Source organism: Bos mutus, chromosome 17, assembly GCF_027580195.1.
Source record: "Bos mutus isolate GX-2022 chromosome 17, NWIPB_WYAK_1.1, whole genome shotgun sequence".
Lineage (NCBI taxonomy): Eukaryota > Metazoa > Chordata > Mammalia > Artiodactyla > Bovidae > Bos > Bos mutus.
This window is the reverse complement of record NC_091633.1, coordinates 16,949,428-16,970,164: the sequence shown is the minus strand read 5'-3', so window position 1 is coordinate 16,970,164 and position 20,737 is coordinate 16,949,428. Positions and strand designations below refer to the sequence as shown.

Here is a 20,737-nt window from a genome sequence, read left to right as displayed (position 1 = left end):
CTGCTCACCACAATTAGAGAAAAACCCATGCGGCAATGAAGACCCAGGAGAGCCAAAAATAAATAAAATTATTAAATCATTAAAAAATGTTGAAGAACTCTTCCCCCCGCCCCCCGCCAAATGTTGGAGAAAAAGATAACTACAGAAGTCTTGAGGACAGCAAAGAATGTATCTAATTGGATGTGTCATAGGTCTAGGTAGTTCAAGGGGAAAGGTGCTGGAAGGGAAAGTTGTTGGGGTCTAGAGCACGGAGGTTCTAGGAAATGGAAGCTCATGAATTATTGTTCAAGTATGTTCTGGGGCCTCCAGTCTGTGCCCCAAACTGGATGTATCCACACCCAGAGAATTATAGTCTTGACTAGTTACAGTCTGGAAAGATTCTCTTTGAGTGTTTCCACCCTGTGTAGGTATTTCACAGGTTGCTCTGTACCTAGACCAAGAGGGAGGGGGAAACAAAGTGGCACTGCAGTGTTAGAAGGCTGGTTGAAGTGTGGTCCAGAATTGAGAGAAGGCGTCTCTAAAAGCGTAATCTTGTGGGAAAACATAAGTTGCTTACCAAAAACTTGATAGTAAGCAGCCTATAGGAGCATGGCCCTTGAGAAAGGCGAGATTCAGACAGAGTGCACACCTCCATCGAGATCTTGTATCTGCCCCCAGAGAGGAAACCTGTGTAGCTGTGGGCAGCCCAGCCCTAGCATCCTTGAGACTGATCAGTTAAAGCATACTTCATCACTTCTTGGCCTTTTGGCTAGGATCAAATGTAATATCTGTTCTTACGACATTAAAGCATACCTCACTAATGCTAAAACTTCCATATTCATTTTCTTTGAAGACACCATAGTAAAAACTGATCACCAGCCAAGTCAGCTTTACCTGAAAGTCTCTTTATAACTGTTTGGGGAACCAGACATGTCAGATAATTCTTTTTCTACTCAAGTCTGTTGCAAGCTAGATCCAGTTTGTCTTCTTTTTGCATTTTGTATACAGTTCTGCTATCTGGACAAGTTACATCTGACCATTTTCCACTCAGAGGGGTGACAGTAAGGGGGCTTGCCTGAGGTTTCAGATGTTTTCATGGGCTACATTACTTATGTGTATGTAGTAGCTAGCTCTTCTTACCTATCCTCTAATTTATTCTCTTGGTTCATTCCTATAAGATCTCTGATACTGGAAATCTTGCTCTTCTTTCTATTGCAACCTTTTTCTGTTAGAATTGTTCTCTTTGTAAGAGTCACTCATTGATATTCTTAAAAATTTCTGCTCTTGCATCAGTTGTCACACTTTTGCCATGCCTTCTGTTAATCCATGTCTTCTCTGTTTCGGTTATCACTTCCTTAGAATTTGTCATGTTAACTATTATAGACTTGTCCTTTAGAGGTTCCTAGCATCGACCTCTACCAACCATCACTGTTAAAATGATCGTATCAGTCTCAGGTGCTGACACCAGCCCAGCACTCTCAAACTCTTTCTCATAATCCCTTCTGTCAAGCCAGTCCAGGATTTTCCCCCCTTCAAGGTCCAGCCAGGATTTCACTTGTATTTACTTCCTAGCCTCATTACCCACAGCTTTCTTGGGCTACTGTTCCCTGGCTTTTCTAAAGAAGCACTCATCTCCACTCCAGCCCGTGAAGACACCTTTTAACTAACTCTAGAGAAACAATCACCTCCATGACGCACTCCTGCAGGAACACACAAAACTCACTGTACCCACTTTGGCAACAAATGGTGGCCATCACTCTGTTTACACACTCTCCACTTTTCACAGCCTCATCTTGACCTCTGAATGACGCAAATAGCCTCCTCTTCACTTATCTTGTAGTTCTGTCTTCATCTTGAAGATAAATGTGATAACACTGGTGCCTCAGATTTTAAGGAACTAGAAGACAGCTGATTTGGGGATAGTCTTCCTTTTAGATTTAAATGTAGCATCTAATTAACTGAATACTTTTTTGTAAGATGTGTGACACCATGCTAGATAGAATGAAGTTGAAAATGTCTTTGATTTAGTATCATTGAATGCCTGCTGTGTTCCAGGCCCAGTTCTGATTCATGATACCATCACATGATATTTATTTATGTGCCTTTGTTCTGACATATATGTTGTCTGTTATTCCTCTTCTAACTCTGCCACACACAACGTAGCACCAGTGTCTAACCCACAGTGATGAGTAACAGTCATGGAAGTTTCATGAGCTATATCTAAATTCAGGTTTTTGTTTTTAATGTACCAATTCTTCGTGACTGAATTGAGTATTCTGTAGAGTTTCCTGTAGTGGCATATGGCATGAAATAGCCTATTAGGTCTAAGAAATTATCCCACATCTAAGGTTCTTGTTCATTCATTACTTTCACAATATAGATATGAAACCGTGGATTGGGACAGACAGGTAACTGTTCTAGGTGCTTGGTATGTAATGGTGAGCACAGTGTCGTCTTTCCCCTCACGGAGCTTGTGTCCAGTGGGAAAAGCAGATGATCAACACGAGACCGAAATGAGAAAAATCTTTTGCATTTTGAATATTAATTTTTTTTTGGTATGCTGGTAAGTTAAAAGTTTGAATGGGATAAATGGAGCTCAGTGGGATGTGTTAGAAAGAAGTAGGGTCAAGGGGATGAATCCATGTACCTTTTCTTGTTTTTTTTTTTTTTTAAATTTGTGAATGTTTTTGAAGGCAATACACCCTGCCCCAAGCTTCTAATGAATGTCAAGTTTTTAAAAAGGAGAGGATTTATAGGGGAGAGATTAATTGCAGTTCTTAAAATAGCTCTTTGTTTCTGAAAGCCTTGTTCTGCCATCTTATAACTGGGTGGCGGTGGGAGGGAGGCCCTCCAGAACATACTTGTGTAGCCCCTGCCACTAAAGAGAATGTGCCCTGATGTGACCTCAAGCATAGGCTGACTTATTTAAAAAACATATAGGGAAAACTTCATCCTGTTTTTTTAGTGGCTTTTATCAACAAACAGATCTTAATATATGACTTCTTATTGGCTATTATTGAATGTAGTGAGCACGGGCAGTGGGGGTGAATTGATGAATGCTCTATCAGGAAATATTAATATAAGCACTCATTAACATATTTTTCAGACAGAACAATCCTACTTTTAAAGCCTCTTCATTTAACTCAAACATACGGTAGCTTCTTCATGGCCTGTATTATGCCAGGTGCTCTCTTTGCAAGAGCTATTTTCTAATTGTTTAATTATATATCTATTCAGCATATATTTATCATGTACCTGCTCAGTGCCTGGCACTGTGCTGTGTTCTTAGGTACATTGTATACTTCCATCAGTGTAGGTGCAAATCCAGTGATTTCATTGACCAGTGAATACCTTTTTAAAGCAAAAAAATCATTTTGTATGAAGATCAAAAAAAGGGACTTTTTCCAATAGGTATAAGAAAGAGGAGAATTAGCCCCTCCCCCCAACATGTGTGTTTGTAAGTTGCTCAGTCGTGTCTGATTCTTTGCGACCCCATGGACTGCAGCTTGCCAGGCTCCTCTGTCCATGTGGATTCCCCAGGCAAGAATACTGGAGTGGGTTGCCATTCTTTTCTCCAGGGGCTCTTCCCCACCCAGGGATCGAACCCAGGCCTCCCACTTTGCAGGTGGATTCTTTACTACTGAGCCACCAGGGAAGCCTGATATAGATGTGGTCATATACTTGGTAGTCCTCGGCTTATACAGTCTTTTAAAATCTGTCATCCAGATTTTGAGCTAGTTCTCTGTTCTTTCTGATGCTCATATTAGAGGTGCATTGAACCTTCTCATTCATTTTCTCCTGTCTCTGTGTATTGCATTCTATATGAGCACTTTTCCAATTGTTGTGTTCTTGCAGATCATCTGGGGATCTTGTTAGAATGCAAGTGTTGATTCATCAGTCATGGTGTAATGCCTGTGATTCTTTATTTCTAACCAACTCCCTGATGATGCTGTCAGTCTACAGATTACACCTTGTGAAACATAGTTCCTTGTGATTCCTCAGGTCCTGCTGCTAGTTCACTAATTTTCTCTTTAGCTGTGTCTGTTTAACAGTGAGTTTTAAACTTTAAGTTCAGCAATCATATTTTTCATTTTTAGAAGTTCCATTTGGTTCTTTTCAAATGTGCTTTGTCTTTTCTTCAGCATATCTTGTTCTTTTATTAGAATTTTTGCTCATTTATCTTGATAATGAATGAAAATTTATTTTATGGTCCATTTTAGATTGTTCTCTTATCTGCAGTATTTGGGGGGTTAATTTTCCTATTTCTTGTATCTGCTGATGCTCCTTCATGGTATTTTGGGTGGTTTCTTTTTCCTTATTACATGTAGTTATTGATTTTTATTTTTTTATTGTGAACTCATTTCTAGTTGAGAGAGTATGTCGGGGGGGAGGTGTGTGTGTGTATGTATGTAAGGGAATGAAAGAGAGAGAAGGAATCTTGCCTTCTGGGTTGTGCCCTGGGTTGTGAACGTGGCCCTACAAATATTTCTCCTCGTAATCTGCCAGTACCCTAACGGATCATGGACCAATGCTGGTGATACTTCCTTGGGTTATGGTTCCCACACCATGTAGGGCACTGTGAGTACAGACACCCTCCCTGGGGCCACAGCTTTAATAGCTGTGCTGTTTCTTTCCCCCTAAAGGGCTCTGGACAAGGGGGAACATCCATCATTTTCTGGTGGGTTGAGAATTTTCAGTTGTCCCACTTCTCTTTGGCTTGAGACGATGATACTTTTCCCTGCCCAAATGTGGTTCCCAGAAGTCCCTCTTTTCAGAATTTCACGTTTTAGCCAACCAACTACCTGTCTAAAGGCTGATGTTCTTGGCTTTTCATCTGTCCTGTGAATTTCTCACCTGTTATCAGTGGGGGTATTTCATGTTGACTTCTCCCTCTTATTGAAGCTTCTCTGGCCCTTGATCTAATCTTAGCTACACAGGCTAGCCTTGAGCCTGATGGAGTTTAAAGAGGGATCTTATTTCATAGTACAGAATTTCTCAGTTGTAATTGTTTCACAGAGGGTGGCTCCTGCCCCTATATTAATCATACTTCTCGCTCAGAAATTCTATTTCAGTCTCCCAAAGATAAATTAGTATATAGTAGAAAGGGAATTAAACTTCTGCTAAGAATGAAACGAAATGATTAACATAAACATGTGTGAGTGTGTCTGTGCCTGGTGCAGGAGAGAAGCACACTCAACACAGATTCTGCTGTATCCCACTAGCCTTGTAACCATAGGATCTGTCATAAACATCTGTGTCATGTGGGCAATAATAATAGCAGGAAGTCTGTATGGAGTGTTTATTATATACAAAAAACTGTGCCAGTAACACTTTATATAGATTTCTTTCATTTAAACCTCCTAGCAGCCCTTTGAGGGAATTTTCTCTATGTTGAAACTGAGGGTCAGAGAGGTTAAGGGACTTTCTTTCCCAAGGTCACAGTGCTGGTAAGTGGTAGAGCTGGGGTTTGAACCCACTTAGTCAAAGTATGTGCCACCAACCATGATGCTTCCATATTAATACCATCTTCAAATCTCTCTCCATGTATTTCCTCAGTCTTTATCTGAGTTTTCTTATTTTGGGATGGGACACTTTTGTCCTCATGAAATATAATTTCCATTAAAAACTGTTCTTTTTTTTTTTTTTTTTCCCTTGTAAAAAAAAAGATACTGGGTAATGGAAATCCAGTTGGATTTGAGCCCATGTTTATGGAAAGTACATATGGGAGGGGGGCTGAAGCATTCAATAATTTTTCTTTCCATCACCTAATTTTTAAAGTATTAAGCAGGTAGGTTCTGACATTACCAGGGAAGGTTTAAGTTCTCTGAGATCTTGGAGGTGTGGAATCATTTTCTGGAAGAGCACATGTGACACTTTCAGTCTGCTACCACATCTCAGTGCACCTGAAACCCTGAGAATGTCCTTTTTGCATTTCCTGGCAGCTGCCAGACCTCCTCATTCTGGCTTCATCTCCTCCTCACTCCACATCCCTTCACTACTCCATCTCCTTCCCGATGCTGCCTGCTGCTTCCCATGTTGTTGTTGTCACTGGGGAACTTTGGAAACAGCCAGATTCTTTGGAGTCTGTAAGTGGAAAACAGACTGCTGCTCCTATCTGGCACTAAGCTTTGTCTAGAAAACAAGGAGTTAAAAAGCAGCCTGGTCCAGGGAAGGGCTGTGACAGCTGTCCTAGGGGGCGCTCTTGAGAGCTCTGGCCTGACTCATGCTGCTCTGTCACTCAGATCAGCATTGGCCCCTGCCACGCAGGCAGCCAGGTGGGGTTACTGCCAGAGCACGCACAGAGCGGGGAGCATGAAGCCTGCACTGCGGGGGATGTGATGCCCAGCTCGCCTGCTCACCCAGCCTGCCTACCACAGACGCTTCAGCCTGCAGCCATGGTAACACTTCTGGCCGGCTGCACCCCCGGGAGCCCACCACAATGGGCAGCCTCCTGGTGACTGATGGACCAGTGTCCACCTCCCCGACTGAGAGAGCTTAGTAGGTCCGCAGGAGGCGGAGAAGATGTAGGACGTTCCTAGCTGGGAATCATGCCTTAACGAGGTAGGACGCAGCTGTCCATCCACACCGTCAGCGCGCAGGGGTGCCGTACATCACTGGGAAGAACTTTATTTGGCTGGCATTTCATTATGCTGATTAAACTGCGGTGGATTCATGGGGCGTGATCGAGTTGGGGAGGAGGGATAATCAACTTAAAAAAAAAAAGTGGTCCATAAGAGCTGCGAGTATACTCATCCGGATATGAATGGGCTAGACTGCAGTGCTATCCTCACACGAGTTACATACCTCTCAAACCCCCTCTCCTGCCCCTCCTTCCTCTCACTCCGGCTAATCCCCAAAATGTAGAAACTCTACCTTATCCCAATGATTAGCACTAAGTGTGAATGATTTAGATCAGTCTGGAAGAGGAAATAAATAGGTGTAGGTTCATCTGGCATGCCAGCACCAGCCAGCTGATGCTCCGTAGCAGCCTTCTGGAAATATCAGCAACGAGTTCCCCAAGTGCTTTCTTTCTGTTCTACCAAGTGACCTGTTTGAGTTCACCTTTCAGTTTCCCCCAGCAGGAAAGGCAGCCCGTCTGCGGGTTGGTGGCCATGTTGGCAGGGAAGGGGTTAAGCTCTTGTTGCTGTAAGAGCGGAGCAGAGGCTGGGTCTGCCTGTGTGTGAGCGAGATTGAAAGCAGGCGCTGCAGTGCCATCAGGAACGCCGAAGGAGTGAGACGATTTTCTTCTCCGCAACAGTGTTGAATCCGTCTGAATTTTTCTCTCCCCCCCACCCCCTTCTTCTTGTTTTTTCTTTAACCAGCTCCTCCCCCCTTCGTTCCCACCCTCAAGTCTGATGATGACACCTCCAATTTTGATGAACCAGAGAAGAATTCGTGGGTTTCATCCTCTCCGTGCCAGCTGAACCCCTCAGGTTTCTCGGGCGAAGAACTGCCGTTTGTGGGGTTTTCGTATAGCAAGGCACTGGGAATTCTTGGTAGATCTGAGTAAGTGAAATTTTGACTTTTCTAAGGGACCTGCATTGATACAAGGCATAGAGCCCAAAGGTGGTGGTGGTGGTGGCAGCAGGGTGGGGGAGTGTGGTGGAGGAAAACTGTTAGTCAGTCTGTATTTGAAGAGCAGTTTACCTGGTTGGGCTTTGGTGGGATAGACTGTTCGTATTCTCATTTTCCTGTACCTCTTCCTGTTCATAGCATCGTAATTGTCAATTGGGTACTTTGGGTTAGTTTTTCAGTCTTTGGTCTTCTTTAGAGGGGAGGAGACAGTGGGAGATACCTAGCAGTGCAGATCCTCGGTGAAGGGAGAAATGTACAGGGCTGAGCTGAGCTGTCTCTTTATCCATCTGTGTATCCCTCTGTCTCTCAGGTGGGTAGATGGAGGTTGCTATCTTGGCAGTGTTGAAAGAATCCTAAAATCTGTTTTTCATGAGGTAAGGGTTTCCTGATGGGGTTAGCTGAGCTGCAAGTGGCTGTACCAGAGCCCCGACGGAGGGATGGTGCTCAGCTCGGCTCAAAGTCTGCTGCAAGATCCAGGATCTGCCAGCTGAGCCTCTGAGCCGGCAAAGCACTGGTGGCCAGAGGGAGCCCCGTTACCGTGAGCCACCGGGCGGGCGTGTGATGTAGCCGAGTCATTGATTCACAGAAACTGGGCTTCACGGGGGAAAAAACAGACCAGGAGACTAGGAAATGGAAGTATAAATATCACTGTCAGCCTCTTGACACGATCAGTCTTTCTCCATTCTTGAAAAAAGCTAATGAAAAATGTGTTAGTCCAGTGCTTGGCAGTTGGAGATGGCGGGAGGGGGGTCCCTGGCTTCCAGCCTCCTGGATATTTGTCAGAAATGCAGTAGCTTCTGTGGATGTCAGAGCTCAGTGCCTTGCTTCGTTCTCATGATCCGATGGCATTTTGTGTTCAGGGGTCTGAGTTCCCCTGGAAGGTCTTGAACCAGATTGTGATATGCCCCCTGAAGCCCCAGCTCCCTCACTTGGAGGCTCTTGGGGTAATGTTGGGTGATCAGTGGCTGCCCACTTAGAAAACAAGCAGAATTTGATTTTATCTTGGCAGCATTTATTCCCGATTTGTTGTGCTTATAGCTCCGATATCGATTTGAAGGGATGTCATGTGGGTTCTTGGATGGTGTCTCCCCATGGGTGCTATTTTGACAGTAATGTTCCTGAAAAGATTTCAGACATCTGGGGGGTAACTGGGCACTTGATGAGATATAGGGTTGTGGGCTGCAGTAGAATTTGAGAGAGCTGTTTGGGTTGAAAGAGACTGAGGTGACCCTTCTTTCCTCCCTCCCTGGGGGCTTGCATTAAAACTCGGGGTTGGATTTCGGCAGTGGTGGCTGTACCTTGCTGGCTAATTTGCTCTGCAGCCCTGAAGCAATCTGGATCATGGGAAAAGAGGCAGAAAGCTCACTAGCTGTTGCATGTGCCATCAGATGGGTTTGAAATGGCCCAGCAGGGCTGGGAGGTTTTGCACTGGCATCGAAGAGCAGGGCAGAATTGGAGGCCTGCTGTTAAAGGATGCATAGTTAGTGGGCAGCTTAACCTTGACACACACAGCGCACTGAAGGTCACCCGTTGGACTGGACAGAGGTGCGTGGAGAGTTCTAGTTCTGGTCACCAGTGGGCTAGCCAGGTCAGAAAGAAAGCTTGCTTGGGGTGCCAACCAGTGATCTGAAAAACCAGGAAGGACTTGAGGGAATGAGATTTCAGGAGCAAAGGCAAAATGATGTGGGGGCTCTCAGGCGTTGCAATTAATCTGAAGCAGTGTGTGATTAATAACCTATTTTTCAGGAAGACTGTAATTGCATCTTTTTGCTTCTCATAGAAGGCTCGGTTAAGGGAGCTTTCCGACAGGGGCATCTCAGTATTAAGGCCCAGGCACTCGATAAATATTTGTGCATTTAATTTACTCACGATCCTTTCTCTCAGATTGTGTTTATATCGCTCACTGTATTTGAAGATAATGCTGTTTCACCTTTGGTAGTTGAAAATATATCTCTAGAGCATAAAATGAGCTTCCATCCATGCCCATCACAGATGCTCAACAAGATCCTCATTAAAGTGTCCATGCAAACAAAACCGTGTGTTACTTATCTGGACGATGTAATTGAAGTATTCCTGTCGGGTGGGTGGTGTGGATCAGTGCCCTTTTCATGGTGATTTGGGAATGGAATCAGAAAGATTTCCTTTCATCTTATAATGTGATCTTGCTGTTGGGCTTATTTATTTGGCCAGGGACACTGTGGGTAAAACCTACAACATCATTTTAGAAATTCACCCCACCTGTTGGGCATAGGTGACCCTGGATGTATTGGATCATCATCATCAGAAATTCAGAAAAGAGTCAATGCTGACATTACTTAGAAGCCCCTGCAGTTTTGATAACATATAATCGTTACAAAATTCATTTGGAGGTGGGAGGGAGACATTTTCTGGAGAGGCCACCATTGCCACCAGGGACCTGGGGTTTCTCCGAGATTTTCTTCTCCTCCCCCTCCCTGTTTCAGCATCACAGGTATTTGTTTACACACATTGATTACCTGTGCTGTTACTCTTCACACCACTGAGGAAATTGCAGATGCTGCTGTACTGCGTTGGAAAGAATTGACCCCAGATCTCTTGCCACTAAACTGAATGAAATGTTCTGAGGTGGAGCTGAATGAAAGAGGAATTTTCACAGACACTCTGGCAGTCAGAATGATTTTAATTATTGTGATCACTCATCACTTTTTAGGATCCTTTTTTGGGACCCTGAACTATTTTTAAGCCAGCCACTTAATGCATCATTTTAGGTTTAACAAGAATCTTTTTTTTCTCCTAAGATTTATTCATTTGTTTTTGGCTGTGGGGGGGTCTTTGTTGCTGCACTTGGGCTTTCTCTGGTTGAGGTGAGTGGGGGCTGCTCTTCATTGTCATGTGCGGGCTTCTCATTGTGGTGTCTTCTCTGGTTGCAGATCATGGGCTCTCGGCACTCAGGCTTCAGTAATTGTGGCTTGTGAACTCTAGAGTGCTGGCTCAGTAGTTGTGGCACACAGGCTTAGCTGCTCCACGGCCTGTGGCATCTTCCCGGACCAGGAATTGAACCTGTGTCCCTTGCATTGCAAGGCGGATTCTTAACCACTGGACCACCAGGGAAACCCTGAAGTTTACTAAAAATCCTGATCTTAGCATTCTGAGTCTGAGCTGTAGTGGTAGTTCCTTGCACTTGAGTTGGAGGGAGTGGGAGAGATCCTACAAACTAGTTCTGATTGTCTCTAGGGTGGAATGATGGCAAAGTTCATGCTGGAGAGTGTATGTCTGGTGCCTCTTTCTTCTTAACCAACAATAACCCAAACCAAACCCCCAAGCTCTGAATGTCTGGGTGTTCCTCTGAGCCTCTGTCTGCCTGAAGTTTACAATGGTGGGGGCAGCGGGGCGAGGGGGGTGGGGCGGGTAGTAACAGAAATCAGTGTGTTAAGGGTTTAAAAATATAATGGATCTCAGTTCTCCTCCCTCCTCTGTCAGTATAGGGTGTGCTTTTTTTTTTTAGTTCCCTCTCCTTCTTCCTAGAAGCAATGCATTTCTGCAAACCTTTAGTATAAACTTTAGAAGGAAAAAGCCAGTTGGTTTTACATTTTGTGTTAGTTTTTGCACATGCTGGTTTTATGCTTTTGGAGAAGTTGGAAATCTTAGAGGACCAATGGGATCTAGATGAGACTGGAATCCGTGGGATGACAGTGTCTGAATAGGCTATTTTTAGGATGGGGGCTTTCTCTTTTGATTCAGGGCTTTTTCCTTTCCTTTTAAGTGGATCTGAAAATTTATTCTTGGAACCAGCCATTCAAATACTGTGGAAGGGTGAAAAATGGCTTCCACCAGTGCCTTTCTGGATTTTCAGAGGACCAATTTGGGGTGCCTCTTCCTTACTCTACTGGGGCCTCTTTCATGTCACTTTCTTCAACTGAAAATGAGATACCTGCCTCTTAGGGCTGTTGGGAGGATGGTATAAAATAGGTAAAGTACTTAATCTAGTCCCTGGCACATGGATAAGTCACACTGAATGTCCACTGTTATTTTTATTACTACTACACTAGTGTCTATATGAAACATGTCCTTCTGTATATGTGAAGCTATGAGAAGGACTCAGCAATAATTATCATAGTCCAAAGTCATGCCAGAGCAGAAACCCAGCTTCCCAGGCCCTGGGAACTTTCTGCTAGAGATGCTTGAACTGATCCACCACCTGATCCACCACAAGTTGATATGCAGCTTCCATATCCCTGCAGGTTAAAGGTGGCTTTTGGGGTGGAGTGGTGGGGGCCAGAATTTGAAGGCCCAGCCCCAGAATGGGTTCCTTCCCATCCATTTGAACAAGTCAGAGCATATATGTGTGGAATACTTCATGGGACACAGGGCAAACACCTTGACTGAGAATATCATGCAAGCACTGGATTTTGAAGTACTTTAGGAGCATTAGGACGATAAGGCAAAAAGTCTTAATGTGGAAGCCACTTAACGGGTAATGCCGATTCCCAGTTTTTGCCAAAGTCCAGTGATGATCTTTCTTGGAATGTTGGTTTCCCCACATGGGGTGTGATCTAAAAGGCAAGGCTGCGGCATATTTATCCTGGTTTTCCTGGAGCACAAGATAATATAGACTCTCAGAAAATAGGTGTGTTGGAATTGACTTTACAAGCAGACGAATGGAAGGTAGAGTATCTGCGTCAGCTTCTTAAAAGACAGTGGATTTGGGTGAGTGGAGAGGCACATGGAGAGAATTTCCGGTGGTCAGGAAGATAAGAGTCGCTCGTCCTTGCAGGGTTCTGACTCTGCCAGGCTCTGCTCCAATCACTTTACATAGGCTAACTCACTTAAACTATACAACAGCTCCCAAGGAAGGCACCATCCTCATTTCCATCTTACACGTGAGGAAACTGAGACATGGAGAGAGATTGAGCAACTCACTAAAGGTCATGTAGCTCCCAGTGGCTCAGCCGAGACTTGAACCCAGGCAGGGTGGCTCTAGGGTCTCTTAGCCACTGTGTTAGACTGCCAATAAATGCAGTACATGAGAGACAGGGACATAGGTATGGGGTCCCCAGGTTCACATGCTTGTCAGAAGCAGATGCCTGTCGTGGGTAGTGACTGAACGGTGGGGGTGGGACAGGGTGGGATGAGAACTGATGGGCTGTAGAAAGGTTAGGTTTTGTTCTCAGTTTCTGAGAGTTTGTCAAGTAGGTAGGCTGCATAGCTCTTGGATGTTGATGACTTCTTCCTCTTTTCATTTAGAGGCTCTCTCCTGGCTTGTGTGCGTGTGTGTGTGTACATGAACACATGCACACACACTCTCTCCCTGAGAGTTCTTATTTGCTTGAGTGTAAGCTTGGTGAGGACAGGCTACTGGTTCGACCTTGCCCTCCAATCTCCCTTAGGGTGGATCACAGACAAGCTGCTCAGAAAGCATTGTGGGTGAATTGATCCAAATCATTTTTAGGGTCGCCGCTCTCAGTTTGTTGATGACTCTGTGATCCATGCCTGTTCACATCTACGTTTTGTATTTCACTGCCTCCTGCTATCCATTTTGGGAAGACTTATTCTAGCAGAAGATGGCCTGGGCTCTCCAATCAATCCTACTTACTTTTTACTAAAATACTTGGTGAGATTGGCTCTTCCCTTAAAAACTTCGTTCCTTCCCACCTCTGTCATTGCACTTGCTTCCTCCCCATGGTGGATAGCCTTACCTGTGTTTTGATTGTTTGAACAGTAGCAGAATCTGCTCTGGTTCATGAAGGTTTGCATTATCTGTACCTCCCAAATCAGTTACAGAACCCTCCCTAGCTTCCACCCATGGAACTGCCATGGACACGGACAGTGCTCCGTGCTGTTTCCACTCCTCTGTCCTCTCGACCAGGTGCCTAACCCTTGCCTCCATGTTATTGTGTTGGGTTTTCTCCTCTTGCTTAATTTCTTCTCTCTCTTAGTCAAGCACATCTTGTTCTTGCCTTATTCTGTTCTCTATTTAGACTGTGCGTGCCTGCCTCGCAAGCCTGGCAGGACCATTCTGCCGCCTTCTCATTTGTCTTAAAGATACCTTTAGGAAATCCAATCCAAACGATCCCAGCCCAGTCCCAAAGATTAGACTCCAGAAGATGTGTCGAATGCATTTTTTTGCTGGCCTACACATACTGATTTGCATGGTTGCCTCGGATCCCTTAAGAAGACAGTAATTGACTAAATGGTGCTGTATGTTCCCAATCCCAGTGCCAGTTTGGCAACTGTCCCTTCTCCTAAGTGAATTTCTCTTGCTTCTCTCTGTTTTATTTGTCTTGCGTCTCCTGACCTCTCTCACCTTCCTTTCTCTGACAGGCTTCCTGAAAGAATAGCCTACACTCAATGCCTCTTTTCCAGCCTCTCCAACTTTATGGAAATCACTGTCTCAGAAGCCGCAGATTCCAGCAACCACTGAATTTAGTGGTTTCTGCCCCTCTCCCCACGTAATGCCATTAGTTGCCACATATGTCTGAAACTTTCTTCTCTTTTGCATTATGGAAACTTGGTTTTCCCTTCCTTCCACTTCACTGCCCTTCTCACTCTTCCATGGCTGTTTCAGGCCCTTGAAATGTTGCATTGTCCCCTAAACTGCACCTTCATTGTCTTTTTCGCCTGTTCGGGATGATCTCATTCAGTCCTTTGGCTGTGACTCTCACCTGCCCATGGACTTCCTCCCCTCGTGCCCTCGTCATCACCACCAGGATGTCCTACTAGCATCTCAGTATCCCTGTCGCCAGCAGACTCGCTTGCTCACTCAGTAAGCCACTTGGCAGCAGTTTTGTTTTCCTCATCTCATTTAAGGAACTACCACTTTTTCTACCTTTCTAGGCAAGAAAACTGAGTCATCTTAAACTGTGTTTCATCTCCCCCACCATCTTATCCATTGCCAAGTTTTTTAAGTTGCACCTCTTGCGTATATGCCCTTTTTTCTGTCCTCACCGACACCACTCGTTGAGTTTTGCTTGGACCATTGCAGTAGCCTCCTGACTGATTCATCTGCCTCTGGTTTTTCCTGGTCTAATCTATCCTCTACAGAGGGTGGAATTCTCCCAAAGCACAAGTTGGATGATGTCATTCTCCCGCTCAGACCTTGTAGCATCACGATGTGCACAGAATTAATGACCACTCCCGAACTTGGCATTCATGCCTTGTGTGCAAGACCCCAGCCTGCCTTCTCACTCACCCCTTTTTGTGCCCTATGTTTGGCCAAGCTCCTCAACCCTCATTGAGGATGGGGACCATGTTGTCCATCCTTTGCATGAAATAGGACCTTGCCTCTGGCAGGCCTTCAATGAACGTTTGTCAAATGGAATTAAAAGTGTTCAAGGATTATGCCAGTTCTTCTGCACAGTGTATACAGCTGCTCATGGAAGCTGTCATCTGTTGTGTGCCCAGAACTGTGCTGAATGGCTCTTCACATGTGTTTCATTAAGTCCTCACAATCTCACTGTAACTGTGTGAGGTGGCTGTATTATTCCCATCCTACAGAGGAGGACACCGAGGCTCAGCAAGATTTTGTAGGTAGTTACAGACCTGAGACTTAGACCCATAGGCTGTACCACTACACTGCCCTGCCTCTAACAACCCTGGCCCTGTTAGTTAGATCATGTGGGATCAATGGATTAGCCTAATAATAAAGGTGAAAGAGATGACTTTACCGAGAATTCACTGTACCAGACATTCTTCTAAGGGGTTGACAAACATTTTCATTTAATTCCAGCAGTAACCCATAATTTTACAGAGAAAGAAACTGACCAAGAAGCTTGGATTACTACTTAAGTTCACTTGCCATGCGTGTGGCAGAGGATGGCCATCTCTTCCAGCTTTAACTTTAGAACTAATATAAGCAGTATTTATTTATTTTGGCTGCACTGGTTCTCTGTTGCTGCCTGGGCTTTTCTCTAGTTGGCCTACTCTGTAGTTGTAGTGCTTGGGCTTCTCATTGCTGTCGCTGCTTTTGTTGTGGAGCACAGGCTTGGTTGTTCTGAGGCGTGTGGGATCTTCCTGGACCAAGTATGGAATCTGTGTCACCTGTGTTGGCAGGTGTATTCTTTACTACTGAGCCACCAGGGAAGCCTAGCATTCTGTGTTTTGCAGGACGGACCGTTGCACACTTGTTGCAAGTCTAGGCTTTGGGATCATGTGGATATAGACTTTACCCCCTCCCCCCACCCCACTAGCTGTGTGAACAAGGCATTTAACCTCTTAGCTTCAGTTCTTCCTTCTGTAGAAAGTGGGGGTTATTCTTGCCTGTGTGCTGGGTTTGTTGTGGGGCACAGTGAGTGTTCATTCATGTTTGCTGTTGTTAGTTAGGCGTGAAGATGGGTCATGGGTGCTTTGGATTCTCTTCTCTTCCTCGCTCCTCTTTATAAAGACATCTTGCTGGTTTCTGCCCATTGAGAGAATCAGGCTCCACGGGGGTGCCTGACGGATGTCCTGATATCTCCATCCAAGTTTTTACTCAGAATGGAGCCCAGGATGTATTAGTTAAACCTGTACCCTTTGTAAAACACACCCCAGGCTCCTGATAGGACCTCCTGCCCTTAGGGTCTGGAACTTGGTGCTGGGGGAGACAGACGTGCACTGTGTCCAGCTTGGGGGTCACACTCCCACACTGTGCTAGAGCGTCCCCTGGATGGGACAGAGCATGTATCCTTATGACGTTGTTGTCCCAGAACCAATGCTGAGCGCCTCCCGTGCAAGGACCAGAGAGCTTTCCCAAGCCAGTGTTGATTTGATGCACTTCTTATTTTGGATTTATTTGTCCCACTGAGACCTTTAAACTGAGACAGCCCAGGGCACAGAATTGCTTGGCACATCATTCATTCATTTGTTTATTTGTTCATTCAGCAAATACAAGCCTGTGGCATGGCTGAGCAAGACAGATAAGGTCCCTGCCTTCACAAAGCTAACATTCTGTGCAGGGAGACAGAGAGAGGATAAGTAAGTTCATGGATAAGAAAGTTTTCAGATGGTGGGAAGTGCTGTGAAGAAATCTGAACCTGGGTGGGAAATGGCTGGGAACCAGCACTTTTGTCCTCGAGGCCCGGACAAGCTTGTGGGTGTCCAGTGAACAGCAGGCTTGCCGGAGTAGCCAGAGCTTCAGCATGCATGGGAGATGTGGTCTGAGAAGAGATAGGCAGGGTCTTTGGTTTTGGATCTTGCTGTATTTGTGATGAGCAGGAAGCCTTTGCAGAACTTTGAGTCGGTATGTGGAGGGTCTGGTTCTCATTGTGCAGAGGGGCCCTCTGATCATTATTTGGTGGATAGGAAGATGAGCAGAGTTGGCTTCAGGGAGAAGAGTTAGATTACTCCAGCCATCCAGGCAAGAGGTGGTAGCATGCCAGTGAAATTAACCTGCAGAGCTAGGCACTGGCTTAGAAATGGGGACCATATTAGAAATCATGTAACTATGCTTTTGTTAATGACACAAATTTAAATAAATGATTCCAAAGCATATGCTGTAATTCAACTGGAGACCACTGCTCTGTGTGTGTGTGTGTGTGTGTGTGTGTGTGTGTATGGGGTGTGTGTGTGGGTTGGCAAGGGAGTTTGGCAAGCCCCAAAGCTAGCTAGATTCAGAAGCAGCTTTTTAGGAGAGTGGTATTTTGGGGGTAGTAATTCCCCCTTTCCTGCTGAGAATACATTCCAAGACCCCCAGTGGGTGCTTGAAACAGCGTATAGTCCTGAACCCTATCTATATACTTTTCCCCCTGTATATACATACATACCTGTGATAGTTTACTTTATAAATTAGGCACAGTAAGAGAATATCAGAATTGCCACATCACTACTCTTGGGCTTTGGGGCCATTACTAAGTATAATAAGGTTTACTTGCACACAAGCACTGTGATGTTTCGGCAGTTGATCCCATAGCCGAGTCAGCTAGTAGGTATACAGCGTGGATTGAATGGATAAAGGGATGAATCACATCCTGGCCAGGACAGAGCAGGGCGGTGCGAGATTCCATCACACTGCTCATCTCAGTGCTCAGTTGAAAGTTTATAAATTGTTTATTTCTATAATTTTCCACTTAGTATTTTTGGGCCACAGTCGACCATGGGTAACTGAAACCATGGATTGGGTTGAGGCAGGGACTGTTGTATTACTAAGTGTTCATGATGGTCACCAGTGTGTATTTTAAAAGGAGCTTATAAAGTTAGTTTATAAATTTCAGAATGCTCAATCTTAAAAGCCAATACATTTTTGGAACAGAATGCTGATGAGTGTTTTATTTTTTGCACCATATTGCATCTTGCGTTCACATGTATTTTTAGTGCCTTTGGCCACAATGAAGGTAGAGCCCGTGGTTGAGCTAATTTTGATTCCCTCATTTTAGCCTCCACTATCCATTCTTGGTTATCTCGAGGATATCTGTGATTTGTGATCTGTGATTTGGAGGCATGTCTTGTAAACTTGAGGTCATCTTCCCAAGGAAATAAATGGATGGCTTGGTGTTTAAACATGATCTTAATTATTACTGTAGTGATTAGAGAGAACTCAACACATACACTTCTTTTTAGGTTGGAAGTACAGATTGTATTTTTTGATAGGAAGTTTTCTTTTGATAGTTTATTAAGAAAAATATATTTTTTTGTGTTATGGGAGGTATTTATAGACATCAAGAAAACTGCATTTTGCCATTTTCCTTAAATGTTGAGGTTACATGTAAAAGCAATTTTTAGGTCACATCAAACACGTCTTAAGAAAATATTCTCTCTGCTGCAGCAATAATGACCAAGCCCAACCTTTTCTCTGTGTCATACACCATTACCTCTATTAATACTCTTTAGGTCTCTATAATTATAAAGCAGATGTGTCTATTGGAAAGAGATGTTGATTTCAGAGTAAATTTTTCTAGAAAATAGAATCTGGGAAAAAAAGGAAAACCCAAACTTGGCTTTGTGCTTGAAGAGACAGCACTGCTGTGTGTGGGTGGATGGCTGCATGCACCCTCTGCTCAGAAGTGCCTTTTCTCTCCATGGGGATAACTGGCTGTGTATCAGAGATGTGGCCAGGAGGAGTAGGCAAGCAACGTGTGGGCAGGATGCATGTTCTTTTATTAGCATCAAGCCTAGAGCATGAACCAACCTGGGCCTCTAAAGTCTGTATTGTTTCCTGTTTAATTACCCCACCCCCACTCCCCCACCCCCCACCCCCGAGCCACCAAATGATGGAGGAAGAGTTGCTCTTGTACGTGAAGTGAACCATTTCTGGGAGGTGGCTGTGGACTGAACTGGCATATGGATGTTCTTGGGTACCTAAGCTGTCCTGGGCTTGGAGTCACCCTCCCAGCATTGCATGAAACTAGTCATGGGTAGAAGTTACCTTCCCTTGCATGGTCCATTTCCATGTCTCTTTGACTTCACTCCTCTGGGTCTCTGTGGCAGTTTTCTTTGGTTTGTCCAAGGCCATCCAGCCAACAAGTAGCAGAATTGAGATTCCCATGACTTGTAGAACCCAATTTTGAACCAACACCCAGCTCTTCTGACATTCACCTGCACTCCTATCATCAGAATATGGTTAGTAGGAGAACACAGAGGCCACAGGGTTAGCTGTTCCTTGGCCTCAGTGCCACAGGACACTAATAATACCCTCCTTAGAGGATTGTTGGGAGGATTCAGTTCAGTTACCCATAAAGAACCAAACACAGTGCCTGATGTAGGGCTCAGTAAATGGGCCTTATTATTGATGACAAAGGTGGTGGCATTAATTCTGTCTCCTACACTCCTACTTCTTTGAGGACAAGAATTGTGACTTCTTAACTGGATAGCCTTCACAGAAGAGTTTTGCAGCTTGGCACTATTGACATGTTGGGCCAGATAATTCTTTTTGCGGGGGGTTGTCATGTGTGTTGTAGAATGGTTGAGCAGCTTCTCTGGCCTCTACCCACTTGATGTTAATAACACTCCCATCCCTAGTCACGAAAATCAAAAAAGTCTCCAGACATTAGCATGTGTCCTGTTGGAGGCAAAATCGCCCAGTTGAGAACCACTGGTCTGAACATACTTCCCTTGGGATCACAGGGCTTTTATATTCTCCCTTATATATATATAAGGGATATGTGTGTGTATATGTATCTTTTTAATCTATTTTACACTTGTATAAGGTGGTCAGAAAATACAGGCATACCTTGGAGATATGGCAGTATTACCTGCAGTAAGGTGAATATTGCAATAAAACAGGTCACACAAATTTTTTGGTTTCCCAGTGCATAATAAAAGTTATGGTATACCATAGTCTTTTAAGTGTGCAATAGCATTATGTCTAAACAGTCTACATCCCTTAATTAAAAAATACTTTATTACTAAAAAAAGCTAACCATTGTGTAAACCTTCAGTGGGTCATAACCTTCTTGCTGGTGCAGGGTCTTGCCTCCATTCTGATGGCTTGACTGATCAGGGTCATGTTTGCTGAAGGCTGGGGTGGCTGTGGCAGTTTTTTAAAATAAGATGACAGTGACGTTTGCTACATTGATTGACTCTTCCTTTCACGAATGATTTCTATGTAGCATGCAGTGCTATTTAATAGCATTTTACCCCTGGTAGAAGTTCTTCCAATCTTGGAGTTAATCCTCTGAAACTCTGCTGCTGCTTTTTCAACTAATTTTATGTAATATTCTAAATCCTATGTTGTCATTTCAACAGTCTTCACAGCATCTTCAGCAGGAGTAGATTCCACCTCAAGAAATCACTTTCTTTGCTCATCCATAAGAAGCTACTCCTAATCTGTTAAAGTTTTATTGTGAGATTCCAGCAATTCAGACACCTCTACAGTCTCTACTTCTAATTCTAGTTCTCTTGCTGTTTCCATCACATCTGCAGTTATTTCCTCCACTGGAGTCTTGAACCTCTCAATGTCATTCATGAGGATTGGAATCGGCTCGTGAAACTGATTGCTCATGTTGATATTTTGATTTCTTCCCATGAATCACAAATGTTCTTAATGGCATCTATTAATAGAATGGTGAATCCTTTCCAGAAGATTTTCAATTCACTTTGCCCAGGCCCATCAGAGGCATCGGTATCTATGGAATAGATCTGGAATCACTATCTAAAACCATGTGTAAACAGATGCGCTGTCATTCCAACTTTGTTGTTCTAGAGAGCACAGGCAGGGTAGATTTGTTTTTTAATTTTTAAAATTTTTATTGGAGAATCGCTGCTTTACAATGTTGTGTTACTTTTTGCTGTACAG

The 20,737-nt window shown here is 44.2% G+C and overlaps 1 protein-coding gene and 1 pseudogene across 6 annotated transcripts in view; both read left to right on the top strand.

The window, feature by feature from the left end:
• The window catches only part of CIT (citron rho-interacting serine/threonine kinase), a 174,675-nt gene that overhangs the window by 64,641 nt on the left and 89,297 nt on the right, over positions 1-20,737 (top strand). For all 6 annotated transcript variants that reach the window (XM_070386137.1, XM_070386136.1, XM_070386133.1 and 3 more), the window contains one exon: positions 7,302-7,485. In XM_070386137.1, the coding sequence (XP_070242238.1) occupies positions 7,302-7,485 (184 nt within the window). The remainder of the gene's footprint in view (positions 1-7,301; positions 7,486-20,737) is intronic.
• LOC138991532 (U2 spliceosomal RNA) lies at positions 729-839 on the top strand (annotated as a pseudogene).